The sequence below is a fragment of the Lissotriton vulgaris genome, chromosome 1_1 (assembly GCF_964263255.1).
Source record: "Lissotriton vulgaris chromosome 1_1, aLisVul1.2, whole genome shotgun sequence".
In the NCBI taxonomy this organism is placed as follows: Eukaryota; Metazoa; Chordata; class Amphibia; order Caudata; family Salamandridae; genus Lissotriton; species Lissotriton vulgaris.
Window position 1 is genome coordinate 1,488,237,099 of NC_141685.1, and position 25,136 is coordinate 1,488,262,234.

The 25,136-nt window shown below is 47.7% G+C and overlaps 1 protein-coding gene across 1 annotated transcript in view; it reads right to left on the minus strand.

The window, feature by feature from the left end:
• GSAP (gamma-secretase activating protein) overlaps positions 1-25,136 on the minus strand; it is a 764,805-nt gene that overhangs the window by 602,553 nt on the left and 137,116 nt on the right. Inside the window, exon 7 of the mRNA XM_086967359.1 lies at positions 11,782-11,851. Coding sequence (XP_086823485.1) covers positions 11,782-11,851 — 70 coding nt within the window. The remainder of the gene's footprint in view (positions 1-11,781; positions 11,852-25,136) is intronic.

Here is a 25,136-nt window from a genome sequence, read left to right on the forward strand (position 1 = left end):
CATCTCACCTGACTCAGTGCTCTAGGATGGTCTGAAATTGTCCTGGACTGGATCAAGTGAGTCATAACTTTCTATAAATAGCAGTCTCTTCTCGCGGACCACGCACCTCAATAAACTGTCTATATCAATACAGCTTCTTAACAGCACCGCCAAGTAGTGAGGTATGTACCAATATTTTCATAGTCTATGCTAGGCAAGTCCCTCAAGCAGTTTGTAAAAGAACAATTTAAACTGTTCAATTACGATTAGAAAACAGTCCGATTTGGGTTGTTTGACAAAGCTGCAATGGCCCAAGGCATTTGTGTTGGGCACAGGAAACCAGTGTGTATATGAGAATGATGAACATGTGACATTTTTTAAAAAGCATAAGAATTTTATTAAGTTTAGCATGGGGTTGGTATCACAATGTCTTTATCTTCTTTATCTTTAAAGGTTTTATATCGCGCTGGCTAGACCCAGAGGTATCAGAGCGCTTTACATGAGCATCAGATCATAGTTACACGTTACATCGTTACAAAGGTTACACAGTTCTTAGAGCATGGCAACATAGTTAAACATAGTTACTTGTAATGTTGAGATAAACAATAAGCACTCCAGAGTATAAATATTGGATCTTTCCCCAACAAGGGGAGAAGAAGTGCTTAGTCAAAAGGCACAAAGGACAGGGGGTTAGGCAGAGTAGCAGCAAGGGGAGAGATTCAGGGGACAGGGGATCGGAGCTAGGGAAGTAGACAAAGAGAGAAAGAGTACTAAATGGGAGCATATTTAATCAATGAGTTTTGTATAGCGATGGCTAGTCACGAAGGAATCAGAGAGCCTTACATGAGGAATAATAATGTTGCAATTTACATCAGTTAAAAGTTAGATAAGTATCAAGAAAAACATTTAAAGAACATACAGAGTTCCAGACCCCATCCCAGACTTTCAAACGTGAAGGTTTATGTTACTCAATGTTTAGGAAAAAGGGATTTTGTCATGATTTGTACAGTTAGCCTTAAATTACAATTCCACATTTGCTGAGTTAGAGTTGACAACACTAATCACCCTTTCAGGCTACAGTAGGGATATCCTTAATCCTGAAGAGTGAATATCAACTGGAGGAAAAGCCTTCCTCCCAGATATGTCCATTGGGAGCAGGAGCTAACTAATTGATTTAGTAACTCCAAGGTCTTTGGCACTCTGCTCCTGCAGTTGTCTCGACCTAGAGATATTTGGGAGCTGCTTCGCTACTACCTGCTGAAATCGCAGATTCTGCCCGGATGATACATTCATGACACCATTATTAGGTACATCCCCAAAGGTTATAATTGCCTGTAATCAATCAAAGGATCAATATTAATGTCATGTGTGTATTGCTGTCTAGATGTGGATGCAGTGCACTCAAAATGATAATGCAGTGATTAACATGCTTATTTGTGGTGACTGCATGAGGAATACTGCATTTATGCTGAATTACTTTATTTTTGGGTTGAAAGACTAAATAGAAGTTTTTAAAAAAATGATCGTTCCAGAGAATATTTGGGTGTTCTTTAGATTTGAATGCTATTGGTGTAAACCACTGTTTCTCTCTTGGGCAATTTCACAGGGTTAAGAGGGAAAGAAGTATCGCACAGTACAGTTGAAAGTCAGAGATTTTGAGACTAAGACAGAAATAAAGTAGTCGCTAAAAAAAATAATCTGTTGGTTAAAAGAACAGTATACTTTGAAGTGAGGAGGTGGGAAGCAACTGTATTGTGAATGCAAATATTTGGCCTGGTAGTGTATGTTATGTTATGGGGTCTTGTAAACTCAACAGCTGCCCCAGCAAAGAGGCGTCCCGGCGCTGAAAGGAAAACTGACAGACAGCAAAGTAACACCAGTTAGTTTGTGGGGAAAAGAAGAGTCTTAATGGCCTTCCTAAATTCCAAGTAGTTATTGAGTCCACGAATCTGCACAAGAAGTGTGTTCCATAAAGTGGCGGCTCTATAACGGAAAGAGCGGCCACCAGCCCAAACTCTTCGTATCCGAGGGACCACTACCAAATGCTGGCCCTCTGACCGAAGGGGCTGTAATGGAACATACGGTGAAAGAAGATTGACCAGAATAGGCGGAGTAGCAGAATTCAAAACCTTAAAAGAGGTACATAAGGCCTTAAATTCAATACGCCTGGCCATCAGTAGCCAATGAAGGCGACGGATGGCACTGGACACAGAACAGGACTTGTGCAGGCCTAGGAGTGTTCGGACTGCTGTATTTTGTGTTCTTTGCACCCTCTGAACCTCTGCTTTATTGGACCCTAAGTAGAGGGAACATGCACATTCAAGTCTGGACAAAACCATTGCTTGAATGATGACCTGACGTGTAGAGGCATCAAAGAAGCCCAACAGTGGTCTGAGCCCCAGTGAAAATCTAAAGCAAGTTCCTGCTGTTTTTTTGCAAACTCGTAAGTTCTTTACTGCTTGTTTGGGGGAAGGGAGCATGCCCAGGCTAGCTGGCCACCAGAGATCACTCCACAGACCATGAGCCCTGCCTACCAATAGTACCTCCGACTTGTTGGAATTTAGTTGGAGGCAGTTAGCAGTCATCCACTTGGCCACTGCCGCAAGGTCGCCCTGAAACTTAAGGGTGTCCTGCTCGGTGTTATTAGAGAGTGCCACCACTGAGTGTCGTCAGCATATGAGACCATGGTCAGGCCCCTACTCAAGGCTACAGCAGCCAAAGGTTGAACATAGAGGTTGCATAGTAGGGGACTAAGGGAGGAGCCCTGTGGCACCCTTTGTTTGATGCAGTATTCACTAGACACAAACAAGGGGCAGATATCGAGAATGACCTCTCGTGAAGAAATGTGGCAAGCCACTTCAGTGCCAGGCCCGTGATCCCTACCTCCGCCAGGCGTCTCAGCTAAATGTCATGTGACACCGTGTCGAACGCAGCGCTAAAATCCAACAGGATCAGCGCCGATGTTTGCCCCTCATCCATGGCTGACCAGAGATGTTCTGTCACAGCCAGGAGGGCTGACTCCGTGCTGTGACCTGGACTGAAACCATTTAGGGAGGGATCCATTGTGTTATTAAAGGTAAGAAAATCCGACAGGAGAGAGTTCACATATGCCTCTGTGATCTTAGCTGCCCAGGGAAGCAAAGAGACAGGGCGGTAACTTTCTGCTTTTGTTGGATCAAGTGCAGGCTTTTTAAGTAGCGGAATGACTTTAGTCTGTTTCCAAGCCCTGGCCACCATAGCCGTACTAAGAGATTTATTGATCACCTGATTCAGAGAGGGTAAGATGGTCGACAATACCTTCTTAAATTGGTCAGGTTTGAGAGGGTCAGCAGGAGAGCCCGACTTAATCCTAATACACAGTACTCGCAGCTGATCTGCCGAGATAGGAGGAAAACAATGAAAGGTATTAAGCTGTTGCTAACAAGGTGCCGCGGGCAGGTTAGTGTGTATGGTCGGGAAGGAGCTATAAATATCTTCCACCTTTTAACAAAAAAGGTGGCTTACTCCTCGCACTGTTTAATGGAATTGATGGTAGACCCGGCGCCAGTTTGCTGGGATTGCAGACTGCCAAGTATAGAGAACATGCTCTTAGCGGGATTGGCACTTTCGCGTCTTTGTTTAGAAAGAAAAGCCGCTTGTGTCTGTTGTATGATTTTATGATAGTTTTTAATTGCTGCCCAATAGATGTCCCTGGCTAACGTGCAGAAATCCCTTCTCCATATCCGCTCCAGTTTCTTACATCCCTTGCGCATAACAGCGAGCTCAGTCTTATACCAGGGCCTTGTTTTGGTTTTATGACTACCTGACCATTTCATGGGGATTAAACTATCTAATGGATGCCTAATCCATTCTGAAAATAGCCCATGTGCCCAATTGGTGTCCTCTGGCAAATCTGGCCTTGTGGCCAGGGGACAAGCCTCAAATTGATCCCAATCCAATTTGTGCCAGGGCTGTTTCAGCGAAGTCAGCCGACCCTTGGACTGGGCGGGAATGACTCCGTGAAGGAACATAGAGACCAAAAATGGTCCGTCCAACCCATCCTGATGGGTGCACACATTGTAATATGGGGCTATACTAGTAAAAACAGGATCTAATAAATGACCCGCACTATGCGTAGAGCCTATGACCAACTGCAGCAATTAACATGCTGCAAGGTCAGCTACAAAACTCGCTATATCAGTGTCCTCGATGTTATCCAGATGGAGATTCAAGTCCCCCAACACCGTGAAATTAGCGGTATTGACTGCCAGTGTGTTAACCGTATTTACAAGGTCCTCCCTAAAAGGAGCCCAGACATAGTATAGTTTGGGATCAAGGTAACCTGAAAATGAGCACTCTCACAGCCGATAACCGACTGTTTAGTGAAGGAGCAAGGATGACAAGATTTGAAAATTATCGCTATCCCCCCCCCCTAGAGGCTCTATTCAGTGAAAGAATGCTATAGCCCTCAGGATACGCCAGGCCTGGTTCGGCTGTCGTGGCATCAGAAAGCCATGTCTCACTGAGAAAGAGAGCATCCGGGGAAGCCTCCTCTAGCAGGTCAAGAATATCTGCATGATGCTTGACTAATGAGCGGCAGTTAAGACTAAAAATGCTTGCATGCATCCTGGGCTTAGACGGGCGGTAACACAAGGGAGGAGCATATGTGGCTTGAAAGCTACATAGTATACAACAGAAAGGACCCTCAACAACAGACCCACAAGGCTGCTTGTATGCAACAAGGAGAGGGTGTTCCATAACATTTCTATCACCTGTCCCCAAGATCACATCTAATATGTGACCAACGCTCTGTTGACCCAGCAAATAGCTGGGTAAAATGCCATCTCTGAAAGTACGTTCTTGGACTTACACCTGGCACAAGTCATGCATTGGCTAACATCCTCTAAAGTTGAAAGACTTCTTTCTATTCCAAAGAGATTCACAAAACCAGGTCTAAAAGGTTTCAGGGAAATTGGTATCATATCGCAATTCCACAGCAATTTGCCTTTATGGTGAGACACAATGTTTTATATAATCCATAGGAGACAACATTTCACACAGAATTATAGATGCATAACTATGAATTATGGGGTTGTTTTTCAAAGAGGGGATCTCAGTGCCATCAAATGGACAACAAGAGCAAAGCTCGAGTTGTCTATATTCACATCACTCAAAACCCGGAGGTGAAAAAATGTACCAGTAATTTACTTTTTATCCATCTATAATTTTATGTTATGTATTGTGACGTGGGGGACCCGGACTCGGGCCCCCCTGGCCTACCTATTCACGTGTGTCCTTGTTTTACACAGCACACTGACTCATGGAAAACCACGGACGTGGTCAGCTGCCTTCCTGTGCTGGACAGTGAGGGACCCTGTACCTTTAAGTGGGCGGCGCCGGAGCTGAGACCCACCTTCGGCAGCTCGGTAAAACTCTGCCCTGAAACCACACAGGTTTGAGTTACACCTGGAGGAGGAGAGTGGAGACTGGAGAGCGAAGAAGGAGCGGAGTGGAGAAGGAGCGAGGACGAAGCGGAGTGGAGAGGGAGCGAGGACGGAGAGGAGTGGAAGAGCGAGGACGGAGAGGAGCGGAGGAAGAGCAAGGACGTAGAAGAGTGGTGGAAGATAGTGGACGGAGCTGAGAGTGCCGAGCATAGAGGGAGTAGGCGAGACCAGACCGAACCAGGAGCGGAGAACCGAGGAGACAGCCCTGTGGAGCAGCGCGACTACAGCGACACGCCAGGAGGCCACCGAGAAGGCGCATCGCCCAGCCACGCTTCCCGCGAAGTGTGGCTAGGACAGGTACGGTCTCATTTCCTGGGTTGGGCGGGACGTAAGCGGGGCAAACCCCCTTGACCCATACGAGGCATCACTGCCAACTATCCCCCTCCCTTCACTGACCCTCACGAATAGCGGGGTAGATAGATTGCACGTGTGTGTCCTCACCACCCCTCCCTTACCATTGTTCGGTAGACCAGCCGAGTAATACTGGTTTCTTTTGTTGTTGCTTTCCTTTTGGGTATCACCACCTGGAGCCCTCGCGACCACGGCGGAAGCTAGGACTACGCCTCCCAGAAGACACCGGGAGACGAGACGACGGGGTGGAACTAGGGAAGCTGCGGAGGAGGCAGCCAATCCGCTTCCATACTACCGGATACCGGTTTTAAAGCGGAAACTGTACAAAACAATAAAACCTGCACTTCCTACAACCCCTTTGTCGGTAGATTTGTTCGGTGACCCCCTGAGTCCCCACAAGTGGTGGAGAATGCGGGCATAACGACGGAACCCATCCGAGACACAACGATGGACGAATTATTACAAGCACTCGTGAAAGGCCAGGAGCAGCTGGGATGGGCGGTAGAACAGCAACTGGCGGCCGCACAACTGGACAGAGACTCTTTCAGAACCTCATTGGTGACCCAACTCGAGGGGATGCGCCCCACAGGAGACCCCGCCATCAATCCGGTGAGAGAGTCGACCACCAGCCACCCCAGCAGGAATTTCCCTACAAAAGTATATAGCCGGGGAGGATCCAGACTCATTTCTCACAAACTTTGAGAGGGTGGCACTGGCGTGTGGATGGCCCCTGGATAAATGGCCGTTTTTTCTTGCGCCCCTATTGACTGGCGAGGCACAGGCAGCCTATCAAGTCGCCAACGGGAACGGACTGACGCCCTATGGACAAATCAAAGCGATCATCCTAGATCACTTGGGATTGGACGCGGAGGCATATAGAGTACGCTTCCGCAAGGAGAGAGGGCAACCCGGGGATAACCCAAAAACGTTGTTTTTCGCCTAAAGACAGCAGCAGACAAGTGGCTTGCTCCTACCTCTAGTACAAAGGAAGAGATAATGGATAAGATTTATTTGGAGCAGTTCCTCGAAGCCCTACCCTTTGGGACACAGAGGTGGCTCCGACAACACTCCAATCTGTCGACCACCCAGGCTATGGAAATGGCGGCCACCTATGTCCGCGCACAACCCCGCCTGCACACAGCTGAACCTGAAAAAGCACCCAGGCCCGCGCCTCGGCCAGATCGCAGGCTGCGAGCCCCCCTGGATTACCCATACCAAGACCACTGACAACAAACCCCCCCCCCCCTTCCGAGGCCCACAGTGTTTCGATTGTGGGATGTGGGGCCACATCGCCCGTCTCTGCCCCCAGAAACGGCCCCAGGAAGAACCCATGGACGTCAGCTTCTTACCCAAGGCAGTCATGTATTCTGCGGAGCTGGGCGGAGCCTATCACGTGAGTCTTACGGTCAACGGTACAGTAGTCAAGGCTCTCCTGGACTCGGGCTGCAAGCAGTCGGTAATACAGGGTTGTTTCGTGAGGCCCCGCCAGGTAATGCCAGATGCCTTAGTATTCATCAAATGCGTACATGGGGACATTAAGGGGTACCCCGTAGCTTATGTCCCCATTGAGGTAGAGGGAATGGACACTTTGGTCGTAAAGGTCGGAGTGATGGACGCCCTTCCCGAAAGTCTGATATTCGGGACAGACAATCCCCACTTCCTTGATCTCTTTAAGGACCGCCTTCAACAGAATAGGGAGACCAATGTTGCAGCCATCCCTGCCCTGACCTCCCCAGATCCTTGGGAGGGCGATAGGAGCTTCCGGTTTGCACAGGCCAACGATGCCAGCCTACTCAACGCCTGGGAACAAGCCCACCAAGACTTGAACAATCCCCAACCCCGCTATCCGCGCTTCCTGATTAAGGAGGATCTCCTGTACAGACAAGCCAAACAGGACGATCCCATGCAACTGATCGTACCAGCCTGTTTTAGGGAACAAATAATGTTTTACGCTCACACGCATTTACTTGCAGGCCACATCGGGAGTGAAAAAACCACACAGAATGCACTGAGGAGCTTCTATTGGCCTGGTATCTACCATGACATTAAAACACACTGCCAGACCTGTGACCTGTGTCAAAGGAAGAATACCCAGAGGCCCCCAGCTGTGCCTTTACAGCCCCTTCCCATTATCGGAACCCCTTTTGAGAGGGTTGGCATGGACCTAATCGGCCCGTTACCCCCGACACGGAAAGGATACAGATATGCACTTGTAATCGTCGATTACGCCACGCGTTTCCCTGAGGCGTTCCCACTAAAAGCCCCCACTTCCAGGAACATCGCAGACAAATTCATGGAACTGTTCTCACGGGTAGGATTCCCGAAGGAGATCCTTACTGACCAGGGGACCCCGTTCATGTCAAGGATCATGAAGGAGGTGTGTCTCCTCCTTGGGCTCCACCAGATAAAAACATCGGTGTATCATCCTCAGACGGATGGTCTGGTGGAGCGATACAACGGCATCCTAAAGTCCGTACTGAAGAAGATGTTAACAGTGAACGAAAGCGATTGGGACCTGCTTCTTCCGCTGGCCCTATATATCATCCGTGGCCAGAAGCAGAGCAGTTTAGGCTGCTCCTCTTTTGAAATGTTGTATGGGCGACAACCTAGGAGCCTCCTAGATATGACTAGAGAGGTGTGGGAGGCCGAGCCAACGGGAGAGACCAGAACCCTGTTAGAATACAGTCAAAACTTGAAGAATAAACTGGGGAAGATACGTGAGCTGGCCTTCGCCCACCTGGAAGAGAGTCAAAGAAAACAGCAAGTACACTACGATAAGGGGAAGAAGTGGAGACAGCTTCACGTTGGCGAGTGGGCTCTTGTACTCCTGCCATCAACCACCAAGAAGTTGCAGAATGAGTGGCAAGGGTCGTATGAAGTCATAGAGACAATCGGGAAAACCACATATCGCCTACGATTGAGCGGGAAGAAGTCCCAGATATTTCACATCAACCTCCTTAAGAAATGGCTGGGTACAAACCCGGTGTCAGCAAACCTGGCAAACACAGTTGGTGGTAACCATGAGACCACATTAGGAGAATTGGTGGTCAACGACGAGTTATACCGCAACGAGCAAGAGGGACTACAAGAGGTCCTACGCCCATTCGAACCGATCTTTTCGAATCTTCGGGCATAACCCAACTGGCGGAACACCGGATAGTGACCCCTGCGGGCGTCACAGTTAAGCAGCGGCCGTACAGGATACCAGCAGCGAAGAGGGACGCTATAAGAAAAGAAGTAGACGAAATGATCCGTTTAGGAGTGGTCCGACCGTCTCGAAGTGAGTGGTCCTCGCCCATTGTGATGGTGCCGAAACCCGACGGTAGTAGCCGCTTCTGTATGGACTTCAGGGCATTGAACGCGGTATCCTCCTTCGACGCGTACCCCATACCTCGGATAGACGAGCTCATTGAAAAACTGGGAGACTCCAAATACATCAGCACACTAGACCTGACCAAAGGTTACTGGCAGGTGCCACTTCGGGAAGAGGACAGAAAGAAGACCGCTTTTGCGACACCAGACGGGCTTTATGAGTCCTTCCGTTCGGTTTACACGGTGCCCGGCCACATTCCAAAGACTAATGAACGAGGTGTTACGGGGGCACCAGAGATACAGCTCGGCGTATCTCGACGACATCATAATCTTTAGTCCATCATGGGAGGACCATCTACAACACCTACAGGCCGTCCTCCAACAGCTAAAAGACGCAGGTCTTCATGTCAACGGCAAGAAATCCAGGGTTGGGTTTCAAAAGGTCAAGTACCTAGGCTACTTGTTGGGACACGGGGCCATAGAACCCCAGATCGAGAAAGTAAGAGCGATCGCAGAGACACCATTCCCCAAGAACACAAAAGACATGAGGGCCTTTTTGGGACTGGTGGGCTACTACAGGAGATTCATCCCCTCGTTTTCTGATGTAGCAGCCCCGTTGACGGACACTTTGCAGAAGCACCATAAGGGGTACGACTTCCACAATCCTTCACCTGCTATGTGGAAGGCCTTCCAGACGCTCAAAAGAGCCATCACAACGAGTCCGGTGTTGACGTCACCGGATTTCACGAAGCAGTTTATCCTCCACACGGATGCCTCTGACTTTGGTATTGGGCCGTGTTATCCCAAGACTCTGGGGAGGGGGGTGAGAAACCCATACTATACATAAGCCGCAAACTGTTCCTTAGAGAGGTTAAATATCCCACCATTGAGAAGGAATGTCTGGCAATACGATGGGCAATTGACAAGCTGCGGTATTACCTGGAGGGGCATCCGTTTATATTGTATACCGACCACGCACCCCTTTTATGGATGAGTAGGAACATCTCCAACAACCCTAGAGTTATGAGATGGTTCCTTGCCTTGCAGCCCTTCCGGTTTCAGGTCCGCCACTAAAAAGGGAGTGAAAATGTCAACGCGGATTACCTGTCTAGGTTTCCTCTCCCCGATCGGGAGAATCCTATGGGGGAGGTGTGTGACGTGGGGGACCCGGACTCGGGCCCCCCTGGCCTACCTATTCACGTGTTTCCTTGTTTTACACAGCACACTGACTCATGGAAAACCACGGACGTGGTCAGCTGCCTTCCTGTGCTGGACAGTGAGGGACCCTGTACCTTTAAGTGGGCGGCGCCGGAGCTGAGACCCACCTTCGGCAGCTCGGTAAAACCCTGCCCTGAAACCACACAGGTGTGTGTTACACCTGGAGGAGAAGAGTGGAGACTGGAGAGCGAAGAAGGAGTGGAGTGGAGAAGGAGCGAGGACGAAGCGGAGCGGAGAGGGAGCGAGGACGGAGAGGAGTGGAAGAGCGAGGACGGAGTGGAGCGGAGGAAGAGCAAGGACGTAGAGGAGTGGTGGAAGATCGTGGACGGAGCTGAGAGTGCCGAGCATAGAGGGAGTAGGCGAGACCAGACCGAACCAGGAGCGGAGAACCGAGGAGACAGCCCTGCGGAGCAGCGCGACTACAGCAACACGCCAGGAGGCCACCGAGAAGGCACATCGCCCAGCCACGCTTCCCGGGAAGTGTGGCTAGGACAGGTACGGTCTCGTTTCCTGGGTTGGGCGGGACGTAAGCGGGGCAAACCCCCTTGACCCATACGAGGCATCACTGCCAACTATCCCCCTCCCTTCACTGACCCTCACGAATAGCGGGGTAGATAGATTGCACGTGTGTGTCCTCACCACCCCTCCCTTACCATTGTTCGGTAGACCAGCCGAGTAATACTGGTTTCTTTTGTTGTTGCTTTCCTTTTGGGTATCACCACCCGGAGACCTCGCGACCACGGCGGAAGCTAGGACTACGCCTCCCAGAAGACACCGGGAGACGAGACGACAGGGTGGAACTAGGGAAGCTGCGGAGGAGGCAGCCAATCCGCTTCCCTACTACCGGATACCTGTTTTAAAGCGGAAACTGTACAAAACAATAAAACCTGCACTTCCTACAACCCCTTTGTCGGTAGATTTGTTCGGTGACCCCCCTGAGTCCCCACATGTATGAACCTTTAAATCATCTTCTCCTGCTCTCAACTGCTGCACAGAGGCAGAGGAGTACTGGGGGAACCTTACATAACATGGTACTTCCTCCCCGATCCAAAAAAACCTTACCTGTTATCCTTAACCCCACACACCAGTTTCCCTGCCTTCCCTCGTCCTCCTGCAGCTATGCCTTCTGCTTTCAGTCAAAGCAGACACGCAGCACTGTGCTGAGAGGCTCTCAGAGAGTCCTGTCAGTCAGGCCTGGGTAGCCTTTATGAAGTAGCGACAGTGGGTAACGTGTTTTGTTATCCTCTGTTGCTACATCATAACAGTGAGTTACTAGATTTAGAATCTGGTGTAAACGACAGAGGCTCCCTATGGAAGCCATGCATAAGATAATAATTATTCTTCTTTAAAATAAAAAATAGCAAATACAAGCATACATTTCTTAGCATGCATTTAGGGTCAATCAGTAATAATTAACTGCCCCACAGGCAATACCCACATCTGTCTTCCAATATTAGCAAGAGATGGCTTTCAGGAAGGGGTTCTTTATTGTCAGCCAGATAAAGAAACTGCAAAAAAAGAGTTTAGAAATTAGCATCATTAATACAGAGCCTAATACTGATCACATTACAAAAAGCCTGTCCAACGGTAGGCTATGAAACTGTAAGGCAATGATACATGTGCAAACATTTTGGACAGTGTGAAGTGCTGCTAGCAGTATTTGTGGGCAGCGGAGATAAAACCTAAGGGAATTACAAAGAAGTGTAGCAGCAGCAGCACATAGGCGTTCAAGCGTTTTGGAGTGGAGGAAACCAACTCTGTGTACTGGGGCAATCACACTCTTGTTTATATTGTGGTGCACAAAAGATAATATGGAAACAGCACATGGTGCTTACTGGGATCCTTACCGAGTGCAAAGGAATGAATAAAAAAACTCATATTGTTTATGTTATTACTAAACAAATTATAATAACACTACTTCTGAGCCCTGCCGCGATTGTCGAACCGCTTCACAGTGGTGTCAGAAGGGGGATATCTGACAATCACCAGCATGTTGCAGGCAGCAACATTAGAAGATGTCATTAAACAATTGTAATTGTAATTGCATTTATACAGCGCTTACAACCCCTGATAAAGTGAAGCACTTTTTTGGCGAGTAGCACGCTACTCAGGAACCCAAAAAGGTTTATTAGTAAATTAGTATATGGAAATAGGAAAAATAATTTGAGGTGGACATGTGAGTCTTTTAGTTGGATTTAAAAGGATAGTGGAGGGAAAGTTTTTTTTTTGAGATCATAGCAGCAGGAGGAAATTTGGGACAAGTAGACTGGAGGAGGGGGAGGAGTCAAAGGGAAGGGTTTAGAAAGGCTTGTTTGGGAAATCTGAATAGTTAACGAGGTTTGAGATGATGCGATGGGCGGTAGAGGGGGGAAGAGTCTAGAAAGGGTTATTTTTTGGATCATAGTGGTAGAATGGGATTTGGGATGAGTCAGAGTTATGTTAGGTTATGTTAATATATGTCTTGTATAGCGCTCAGCTACTCCGAAGAGTGTCCCGGCGCTTTAGACCCCAAGGAGGAACGTAGTGGGAGGAGATGGCAAACCTACTGTACAAAAAGCCAAGTCTTAAGGTCTTTCCTAAAAGCTAAGAGATTGATGTTCTTCCGCAAGGACAGGGGCAAAGCATTCCACAGCTGTGGCGCCAAACGTTTGAAGGAACGATTTCCGATGCGCACTCGTTTTATTGCCAGGACGGAAGCCAAGGCCAATGAAGATGACCTGAGCGACCGAGAAGGCAAATAAAAGTCAGTCTTTTCCTAATATATTTGGCACCTGTGCCATGAAGAGCTTTGAATGCTAGAGTGAGCGCCTTGAAAGTGATACGCTTCAGAACTGGAAGCCAATGGAGGGCCTTTAGGAGGTCTCTCGCACTGGATCTCCGATGAAGACCGAAAATTGCTCTCGCGGCAGAATTCTGCACAGTTTGCAGACGTGATATCAGGAATTCCGGAAGGCCAAGATATAACACATTGGCATAATCCAGGCATGAGCCTATCAGTGCTTGGACAGTAGTTCTTCTATGGACAAAAGATAGTAATGGCAGGAACTTTCTGAGCATTTTAAGGAGACCAAAGCACTGACCAACGAGGCCAAGGATCTGAGGCTTTAACGTGAGACTACGGTCTACTTTCACCCCAAGGATTTTGGCCACGGAGGTGGCGGCCAAAGGTAGAAACATGGCCTCTGGCCACCAGGACTTCCAGCCCGAATCGGGAGGGCAGCCAAAGAAAAGCACCTCTGACTTATCAGAATTGCACTTGAGGTTATTAAGTTGAAACCACTCGAAGGCAGCCCCAAGACAACCTATGATACTTTCGCCGTTGAACTCCGAGTTCTTATCTCAGGGGAAGAGGAGCTGGGTATCATCGGCGTACGAAACAATCCGGGCACCGTGGGACTCAGCCAGCACCGCCAGAGGGGCCATATAGACGTTAAAAAGAGTAGGGCTCAAAATTGAGCCCTGGGGAACTCCTACCTCCAATGGCGGGACTACAGCTGAGTACGGGGGGGCCCAGACCGTTTGCTGGCGATCAGCTAGAAAAGACTCATACCAGCTGAACACCGTCCCCCTCAGACCAATCTCACGGAGTCTTAAAAGGAGACGGCTGTGGGGGACGGTGTCGAAAGCCGCCGAGAGATCCAACATCACCAGGTAGAGGATATGCTTAGGGGTAAAGAGTTCCATAGTTGGGCTGCTTGAACAGAGACGGATGTGCCACCTATGGTTTTTTTCTTGTATGGTGAGGTTTTGAGGTGAGGTGCCATTCTAGAGAGGAGGTTCCTTTGTTGAATATATTTGGTGATTTTATTCCTGATGAAGAGCGGTCCTCTTCCATGTATCGCTTCGTGGGAAATGCAAAGCAGCTTGAATGTCAATCTTCTGGCAACAAGTAACAGATGTAGGGCCTTTCAAGATAGGGGAAATGTGGGGTTGTGGCTTTATATGTAAGAACAGTCTGGCAGCAGAGTTCTGAATCCATTGTAGTCTTTTCATAGTTGTTAAAGATAAATTGCGGTAGAGGCTATTGTCATAATTGGCAGGAGGGCAACATCAATTACAGCTTGTTGTGGAACAACAAGCTCAAACTGCCCTGCAGGACAGAGAAACTTTGCAAACTGCACTAAAATGTACAGACCTTGCTGCCAAATATTAACCAACAAACCCAAGATACAGCCATTCTTAGGTTAATGTAATATAATTGCTCATTCCAAGGTTGATACCGATGTGCCTTGTTGAGTTCTCCAGAAATATCAAGCAGGAGATGATCTGGATTACTTTTTTACTCATTTTCAGCGGGTAGCCAATACAGCAGCCTGGCCCCCTGAGAGGTGGGGGTAATATATAGCGTCCTTATTTTCAGGGGAATTGCAGGCAGGGCCGGATTTAACAATGGTGGGGCCCTGTGTGACAATGTCTGTTAGCACAACGCCCCCCATGACTATCTCTGCCACGGATTCCCTCTCTAGCACACTTAAATAGAGCCCCTCAAGTCTCCATAACCATTGTCTGTTACATTAATTTAGTTTTATAGCACCGCTCATACCAATGTAGGGGGTCAGAGCACTTAACATCACAACACATATGTTCGTAAATCAGTGTATAGCAAATGTTACATCAGACATCACTACAAGGGGTAGGAGTGACATGTCATCGATACTCGTAGGCAATAAAATTTAAGAGTCCTTATTCATGAAAAGCACATTCAGAATTCAAAACATAACATCATAGTTAGGGTTTCTCTTTAATAATAATAATTGTTTTCTACCCAAGTGAACCCTTCTCGCAAGATTAGGATAATGAAAGACTGGGCAAAAAATAAATTTAGCTCTAACACATACCTTGCAGTTTGCATGCAGCTCTTTGATGACAGTTAATAGCTCAATGTTCTATATTAGGATTTTGACTTATAAACAACAAGTTACAGAAAGAGCTCTCTTACAGAAGCAGTAACATATTGACCTATTTACATTATATACACTTTATCTGCATAGTACACGTTCTTAGCAGCAGGCATTTTAACCCTCTGTGCTATCTTAGGTAGAGTCAAAACTTCCACTAGACAAACCTCCCGTCTCTTACCAGCAAGACGATTAATTACCAGGGTTATCTTAACATATTAAATGATACCTAAACATTGCTGGAAGCCAGGAACGCGGCAGCAGGTGCTTTTAAAATGATAATATACTTGTAAAAATGACGCCCCCACCCCAAGTCACCGCCCGGTGCAGTGGCACCAAACGCACCGCCCTAGAGCTGGCCCTGATTGCAGGTTGCCTATCAAGTGGCTAATCCGTATGGGCAAACCCTGTATCAAGACGTTAAGGCAATTTTGTAACATCTTGGGTGTGATCATGAACTTTACAGAGTACAATTTGGAGGAGAGAAATGGAATATCGGTGAAAATCCCTGAGTCTTATATTATCACATTAAAATGTAGATGACCAGTGGCTACAACCAGAAACTGCCACCATACAAGAGGTGATTGAGAACATCTATATGGAAAGATACAAGGACTCCCTTCCCCTCTCTACTCAGTCCTTGATTCGTCAACACCTCAAACTCTCAGTAAATGTAGCTATTGATTTGGCCTGCACTTATCACTACTCCTAACAATCAAAAGAATTACCAGGGTTAATGACGTGCCCTTAACTTCTCCAACATATTTCCATACACCCTCCCAATCCCGCCTGATCACTCCAAACCCACTTGTCACCCCACCCCTCTGTCCATAGAAGTCCACTGGGAGAACCATAGCAGTTTTCAAGCAGAACAAAGACGTTGGCCAAGGCCTGGAAACAAGCTATTGGCATAGAGAAACCCAAGCAGGTAGGAACTGATTTTTATTACAATACAATAAAATGTATCAAGAGCGCAGCTGCTTCCAGAGTAGCCTCCCAGTGCCAGCAACCTAAAAGTGGAACAGACTAATCAAGCCAACGAACAGGAGGTCTATATATCAAAAGAGAAAAGTTTTCAGAAGCTTACAAAAAACTGGTTTTGTAGGGTGAAGAGTCGAAGCCAATGAGTTCCAGATTTTGATAGTCAAGAATGAAAGGAACGACTACCTCTTCCTGCTTGTGGACAATGGAAACACATAAAAGGTTTAGCCCATTGGGGCGCAATGATCTCCCATGTTGGTAAGGAGGCAGTTTGTTTCTTAAATATAAAGGGACTTTTTGCTTGCAAGCTTTGAAAGCAAATATTATTACTTTGAATTCAACGCAACTGGCAATGGGCAGCCAATGTAGACTGTGCAAGGAAGGCCGAGACAGATGAGCAAGCTGAGATCTTCAGAATCAACCGAGCTGCAGAGCTCTGAATTAGCTGCAGGTGGTATAGCAGATACAATGGTAGACACAGATAAAGGCTATTAGAATAATCTAGCTTTGAGGTTACCAAGGCATGAATGGCAGTCTTCCGATTTTGCCCTGGAACTAGATGTATTAGCTTTCCAGTACATTTCAGAGTGAGGAAACAGATGACTGACACAGCTCTTACCCGAGGTTCGAAAGACAGGTAGGAGTTGATTTTAACTCCTAGATTTCTTACCACAGACAATGGAGTGGGGTGTGCCTAGCTATGAAAGCCACCAGTTGTTAGCGCCTGGGTGAATGTTAGTGCCCAAAAAAAGAGTAATCTCTGTTTTGTCAGAATTCAGTTTAAGGCAACTAACATTTATCCATTCGCTAATGGCCCTTAAGCATCCCTTGAAAGCGGTCAAAGCTTCCACAACCTTATCCTGGAATGAAAGTATAAGTTGCGTGTTGGCAGCATACAAGATCACCCTCATGCCCCAAGCTTCCACAAGTTTAGCCAGAGGGGCCAGGGAGACGTTATAGAGATTTGGTCTCAGGGCAGAGCCCTGAGGCACCCGGCACTCTTGGCGGAGGACATCAAGGGAGGGAGAACTACCATTTGAGATCTGAATTCCAGATAGGACTTGAGCCAGGCCCAGGCTAGCTGTGGACACCCACACTCCATAACCTTTCCAGGAGAACAGAGTTGGAGACCCTTTCAAAGGCTGCTGACAAATCAAGAAGGACAACCATGGCTCCGCCCCATGATCAAGATTGTCTAAAATGAATTTGGCAACCTTCAAGAGTGCAGATTATAGGTTGTATCCTGCACGAAAGCCTGACTGAGTGTCATGAAGCAAAAGGTTATGCAAGTAGAGTTGGCGGTTGACCAACTTCTCCAACATTTTGGCAGCAGCATGCAACAGAGAAATACACCTGAATTTGCTATGCACCTTGAGATCCACATTAGCATTGTACCCCCAGCCACCCCCTCAATTTTCAGCCACTATTCACAATCTCTCTGGACTGCTGCATGAAACCGGACATACTGCTACATCGTTAATCTGCTGGGCTCTTTGATTTATCTTCCCAAACCCTTGAACCGACCCAGTGGGGCTGTTCATGCTGCAAACCCCTTGTGAACAAGAAGTGCAAGCAGGCCCCAGTGACTGTTGGTACCTCTCGCCTCCCACGGAAGGGACACTCCCACTAGAGCCTAACCTGTGCACATTTCCCCTCAGGTTCCACCGCCACTCACTGAAGCTCAGACTGGGCTGCTCGTGCTGTGTAGTCCTGTCTCACCTGACTGGCACACGCAAGCGGGCCCAGTACCGTGGTGGGGTTGGGTTTTCCACCACGGCCTGCACAACTTGCCATGAGCCACCTACGCTCTGGCACCAAAAACATTCCTGCACTTTTCTAAAAGGCCCTCCTCGCCGTCCGCCATGGGCTCTACTCTGCCAGACTGTGACACGTGTTCAGTGTCCATAGACAGTAACCTGTATGCAGTACCTCACTAGAACAAAGGATAGACATGGCAGCTGCAAAACTAACCATACTATGTGCAGACCACTGTAATCTGCTGACAAAGTCCAAAACGCCAAGTAAACTATCTCAACGATACAGCCTCAAGCTCAAGAGACTTAGAAAGGACTGCATGCCCTGTGGGAAAAGGTACACTTACTGGAGAAAAGAGCTGAAGATGCTGAAGAGTGTTCGCGTTGGAACAATATTTATGTTGTTGACCTACTGCGACGAGGTGAGGAGGTCACTCTCGGACGAGACACTGAACGTGAGCCTTTCGTCTCTCCCTATGCAGCCAGGCGAGACTTGGAGTGACGGGATTCGAACACGGTGCAGAGGAAACGAAGAAAGAGAGCGCTGTTTCTTTAACTGGGCTGACTTCGACGTACGACACACCCCCTCTGATGACATGGCTTCCAGGGAGGACGGAAAAGACAGAAGCGATGGAGAAACGGTGTGTTCTACACCGGCAGGCGACGGAGGAGTGAAAGCGGAGGCGGTCCAGCGGTCGGAAGCGGGAGAAGCACCTGAACGGCTTGGAGAGCAAGGAGAGAAGCCAGGAGGCCAACGGCAAGGCAAATCACCGAGCCACACTTCAAGGGAAGTGTGGCTTCACCAGGTACGGGCTCGTATCGCGGCGTGGGCGGGAAGAAGGGTGACCGAGCCACCTTAAAACACTCGACCCTCGTTTCCTGCACTTTCCCCCCGCCTGAGCACTATACCGTCACTCGAGCCTAGTTGTGGAGCACCGCGTGTATCCTCACACCCTTTCCCTGTACACGTACAAGTCAGAGAACCAAAGACTTAATCGGGGTATTTTCTCTTCCTTCCATTCTGGGTATCCCGGCACACGCCACACTGGAGTGGAGGAGAGGAGGTCCTGAGCGACGGAGGTTTCGCTGTTCCCCAGAGAAAAAAGAAGTGGAACTGGCCCTTCCTTACTATAGGAGTACCATCAGAAAGAAACGAGAGTTCAAATCAATAAAACCCAGTCTTACCCCAGTACCTGGTCCCGTGAGTTTCTCTGAAAGGCCGCACCTACCCAAAATGGTGGAAGGCTTGGACCTAGTCTCATATGTGGAGGACTGGCTATGAAGCATTTTCCCCCCCCAACTGCAGGGTCTCCTTCATGATTGAGCAGGCCCATAGCTTCACCATGCATCAACCACTCCCAGGAGGGAATCCTTGCCACATGGGGATTGGCATGCTGCACTTTTGGGACTGGGACGCGGTCATGCAGGAAGCCTGCACACTACCAAACTGCCTGGAGACAGTGCAAGAATAATGATATTTACTGATTATACTCTGACCGTGCTGTGGCAACTGCATTCCTTCCTTGCAGTTATGTGGTGCCTGTGAACAATGGAGGTCAGATGATATTCACTTCTATTTCCGGCAAGACTTTATGTGATTCACACATCATTTTTCAGGGACCCTAAGGTCGCCTGGGACTAGATAGAAAACTTAGATCTTGCCCCCACTAGCTCTGCTGAGTGCAGCACTGAACTCGTGGCGGTCCCTGCTGAGGGAGGTTGCCGACAGGGCCCCTCCCCATGACCACGCAACACCCTGGACCTGGAGCAGATGATCCAGGAACAACCTATGGCCGTCAAGGCCGCCACCACAATCCGGGAACCAAGGCCCTTATCAGACTTGAATGAAGTCCTTCAGCGACGATGCTCCTTATCGACCTGGTGCTCCAAGCTAGACTGTCACACCTTCCCGGGTGTCACCCCAAACTGCAGAGGACCTTGGCTGTGTCACATGGTTGGTTTAGGCCAAGAAAGAAACACTGTCATTTTACATGCACACGATTCTTAAGTTGCCTTCTTTTCTACACAATGACTTTTAACACATTTGCTTGCATGACAGTGCAGAATTAGTTTCTCTGAAACTAAGTTGCTTACATTCCACTTCGTAAGTACACTATCATGACACCTTGAACTTTTAGTACAAGGCCTAAACGTACATTGTGCAAATGTTATTGTTTGTTATTCATCCGTAAGGCGACATAACTACCACATGAGGATAAACAATGTCTGCCCAGATGAAGCTTTGACACGGAAGCATGGAAACTGTTATTATAAATACACATGCATTTCTGTGTTCAGAGGAGAGGAACATTCTGCTGTTACTGATAGATCGCTGTTGTCGAAGTCTCAGCCCAGATGGTTCCGGTTTTCCCTCTGCAAAGAGGGACGTCCAACTTGTGACCAAGACGGGGACCTGAACACATTCACTCACAGGCAATGGGAAGTAAGATCATAGAGTAGGGAATTCTTGGCAGATCACCCACTCTAGGTAACTGGGTTAGAAAGCGCATAGTAGTAGTACACTATACACAGTACTTATATGCCAGCATAATGGAGGAATTGTTAATCCTTTTCACGGTTATCATATTGCTAATCATTTTCATCTGCTCCTGTTTATTAATCATTGCAGCACATATTTTATACAAGAATCACAATGGTTCAATAAATACTGAAACGCCCCTTTGTGTATTTCTTGTGTATCTCTCTAGGTATGCACGAGTGACTTAGCGAAAAGGTTTTAGATCTGTTACCATGATTCTCAAGAAAGTCAGGGTTGTCATGTCCTGAGATTGACCAAACCATTTGTTACCTTACTAGGTTTAGGGGTACGTATCGGGGCACTGTGACCTAGCAGGACTTTAGGTCAACAAATCCTGATGGGTGTATATAATCAGTCTGGCTCCATCCCATTTATGTTGTCCAACACACAAACAGTTCCTAGTGGACACCGTATGTCAGCTGTATTGTGACGTACACTGTATGGTACATGTTCTCAATTTTTGCTACGATGTATAGCCAGTAGCCATGGTCTGAGCTTGGCAGCAATGAATACCCATGTACTCCCCCATCACCTCCTTTCCCCTCTTCGCCCTTTACCCTTTTCCCCCTCTCCATCCCATTGTTTGCTTTTTGCCAAGAGCTCATTTGAGAATGCAGTTCTTGCCTGCATGGAGACTGTGAAATGCGGCCACAAGTACACTGTCCAGCATCACGGTTTACGTTTCTGTATGTATGGTGCTTGACGATTGACCGCCATCTCCTTCCTGTGACGCACACCCCCCCTTCAGACAGTTGATCACCACTGACACATACACTTACAAAGTTTGGAAGGATAAATGTTGTCCCTCTGCCTCTATCACATTATTGGTTTGCTATTTAAGTGCTACAATGGTTTTAGTTCTAGTTACCCTCACTGTCCACGCCTCCTCCTGTCCGGGACCTAGGGAGAGGACAATATGTTGCAATAATATTGGCAACCCCTCACATGCAACACCCAGAGTCATAGTTAACATGAACATAATTACATGGAACGTCAGGGGACCGCACACTCTCTCATGCAGGTATGCAGTTTATTCATATTTACGCTGCTGGTTTACACACATTGCGCTGCTGCAAGAATCCCACCTGACTGAAGCTGCGAGACTGCTGCAACAAGGTTGGTGAGGGTAGGTGTTTTCCACAAACTACTCCACATATGCTAGAGGCAGCTAGTGTCCCCTTCACTGTGCACACATCGAATATAGACACTTAGGGCCTTTAAGTACAGGTGGAAGGGCATCTTGAGTGCCATTGAATACTGCTTGGTTCCATCTACGCACCCAGTTCCGTCCAACACAGGTATCTCACCAAATTAAGGGGGTACTTTCACACTGAATTGGAACATCATGGCTCCTTGACAGAGACTTCAAGAGTGTATTGGATGTAGACAGACTGCTCCTTTCCTCTGTTACCAATACAATCGCCATGTCTAACGCCCAGGCGCTGGCCACCTGGTTCGGAACACTGGAGGCTATCTGATATATGGAGACTCCACAATGCACACACTGGGATTTATTCCTTCTACTCAAGCCCCCATAACCTACATATCCGAATAGATCACCTAATGGGTATGCCCACTCAGATCACAACCCCCAGCACTTGTGCGTGAATTGGGATGCCATAGCCCCTCCTATACCTACACGGCAGCTGTAGCCCCAGAAGACCCTCCTTTTCGATCCTCACTGAAACGTCCATAGAGGAACATTTCGAGATTAATGGCAACACTGCCTAGACCCGTGTACTCGAATGGGACACTTAAGGCTGCTATCAGGGGCCACTGTTTTGGGTACATGTGGAATGCGAGACAGACACTTGTTAAGACATCTCCTGTATTGAATGGGACCTGCTGGGTCACGAATTACGAGCTACCCTGTAATGTAGGGAGAGATTACTTTTGGCACAGCATGAATATGCTGCGTTTCTGGAGCGCCTTTGCTGTCTTAATTACTCTGCCCACACAGCCGCAACTTATGTGGAAGCAGACAAGGCGGGCTCACTTCTGTGGCCCCCCGCCTACAGACAATATACAATGAAGTTCTTCCGGCTGCCTGTCTGCCACCCTCACTTTGTGAGGCACTACTCAATTCCTTACCCAATCTAAACAGCAACCCCTTTGTCTTCAGCTCATGCCGTCCTCTCGCACTACAGAATAGAGACTACAAAATACTGGCCAAAATATTAGCGGACCACCTGGCCCCTCTAGTACCTACACTAACTTACTCTTCTATCCCTCCACTATCCTTTTCAATCCAAATAACAGACGAACATGTCCACCACTCAAATTAGTTTCATATTTCGCTGTACTAATTCACCACTAATCCTTTACGGGTTCCGGAGTAGCGTGCTACTAGCCGAAAAGCGCTTGAACACCTCATTAGGAGTAGTAAGCGCTACATAAATGCAAACCTTTTTCCCTCTTCTATCCCTCCACTATCCTCCTTAATCCAAATAACTGACTAACATATCCACTACTAAATTTACTTTCATATTTCACTATGCTAATTCACCACTTATCCTTTATTGATTCTGGAGTAGAATGCTGCTCGCCAAAAAAGCACTTCAATGCCTCATCAGGGGTAGTAAGCGCTATATAAATGCAATTCCAATACAATACACTTATACCACATGATCAAATAGGGTTTGTCCCAGATTGGAAAATGTAACTTAACTTTTGAAGATTCTTTAGGGTTATGAAGCATGCCCCAGGGATTGGCCAAGTTACGGATGCCTGCTGCTGGACTTGGAAAAGGCATTTGATTCCCCGGAGTGGGATTTCCTGTTCGCAGTTTTGCTCTGCTCACGATGGGCCTCAGAATTACTCTACACCCAACCTCTGGCGACGGTCAAAAAATCAAGAGCCTCCATTTCCGACCCTGTCACAATACATATGAGTATCCAAAAACGATGCCCATTTCTCCCCCCACTTCTTTTTCTGGCCATTGAGCCGCGAGGGTCCACCCTTCGCACACACGGACAGCTCTGGGGAATATAACTGGGAGATGGGTTGCACTCAGTATCACTCTACGCCAGAGGTCTTCAAACTTTTTTAGGGCCAGCCCCCACAGGCAATATTTTTTAGGAGCCGGGCCCCCCCCCCCCCCCCCCCATCACTATAATTTCTGGAAATTGGGATGTGGCCTCTTTGACAACCGGTTTATTCCTGAGGCATCAGCTGACAACTAATTTTCACAATAGCAAAACTACATTAGCAGGGTTTTGTGAAGTTAAGATTTGTGAGTTGTAAATCTGGCTCACAATCACTGAACTCCTTCAACACCCTTTGATGGGAAACTTTCTTTTGGGGAAAACCACCACAAGGCCAGTGCATGCACCCCCACCTTTCTGGACCACATATAATACCATGCAGCCTGATCTAGCGAGCAAGCAGAATGATGGCAGACCTGGCAACCACATCATTCTCGGGGCAAGGTCTTTGCTCTGAAAGTACATCTCAATCAACTGAAATTCTCACTGCCATATATGTTAATTTTGTATTATCATGTAATAGCTGTATAGATACCCTGGGCCCTGGTACAGGTAAAAAAATGACCTACGTGACTAGAGCTGGGATAGGAATAGACAGCAACTGTCAGGTTTTAATGGGCCTTATCTACATTAAGGCTGTGCAGGAGACTTCTTGACAGCACTATCACACATGAACAGGAATGGGTGTAAAACTGCAACAAATGACCTGAAAATGCTGTATTATGGAAAATACTATGGCAAATGGTCAAATGTAATTTCGCCTCAAGCTCTGAAAATGCCTGCATCACAGCAGACTTGCAGAAGCCAAACCCTTCTGGTGGTGTTTAAACCTACCCACGTTTCGTGAACATTTCCCTGTTTTAAGTACGTGTACATTCCATGGAACTGTTGCATGCCTTACGTGTGTGTATGTTTGAAAGAATATCAGCTTGTCTAGTAGTGTGAACACCTGTTGAGTAATTATGTTTGCACAAGGGCTGTGCAGTGAGGCAAAACTCAATTTATGTTTGGCAGTGGTAAAAAGGGGAATAAGGAAATTATACTGCAGGAAAATGTTTACATTTGACCTATGAGTCGCTTCAAATGTCTAGACAGCTGTGCAATGAACCGATGTAAAAGGCACCAGCAAGAAAAGCTAAGGCCCGGGAAGATGCACCACACAAAGCAGCATATGTTTTTAAGTTTCATTTTGAGTGAAAGTGAAATTCGCTGCCATTTCCTGCCTTTTGTCTCGGATTAAAGGAAGGTCAAAGTTGAAGCCTCCACATATTTATTATTTGTTCTGATTGCTGCCCCCAGTCAGAGAGAGTCCTGTTTTCGATGGCCATGATTCTCGAGAATAAACGTAAAGGGGAAATCTTTCTGTGAAGCTCGCGCCCCCCCTGGGATGTTTCCACGCCCCCCCTGGGGGGCGCGCCCCACAGTTTGAAGACCTCTGCTCTACGCCGACGGCCAAATCATATACCTGCGTGACATACATGCAATTCCCCCAGACACAGTGCCCATATCTAACAGGTTTGCGACAAACTCCGGACTCAAGTTAACTTTACACAATCATACCTTTACTCCTTTAGTGCTACCGTCCCGGATCCTGCCTACCTGACCTGGTAACTTGTGACATTCCGATATTTAGGTAT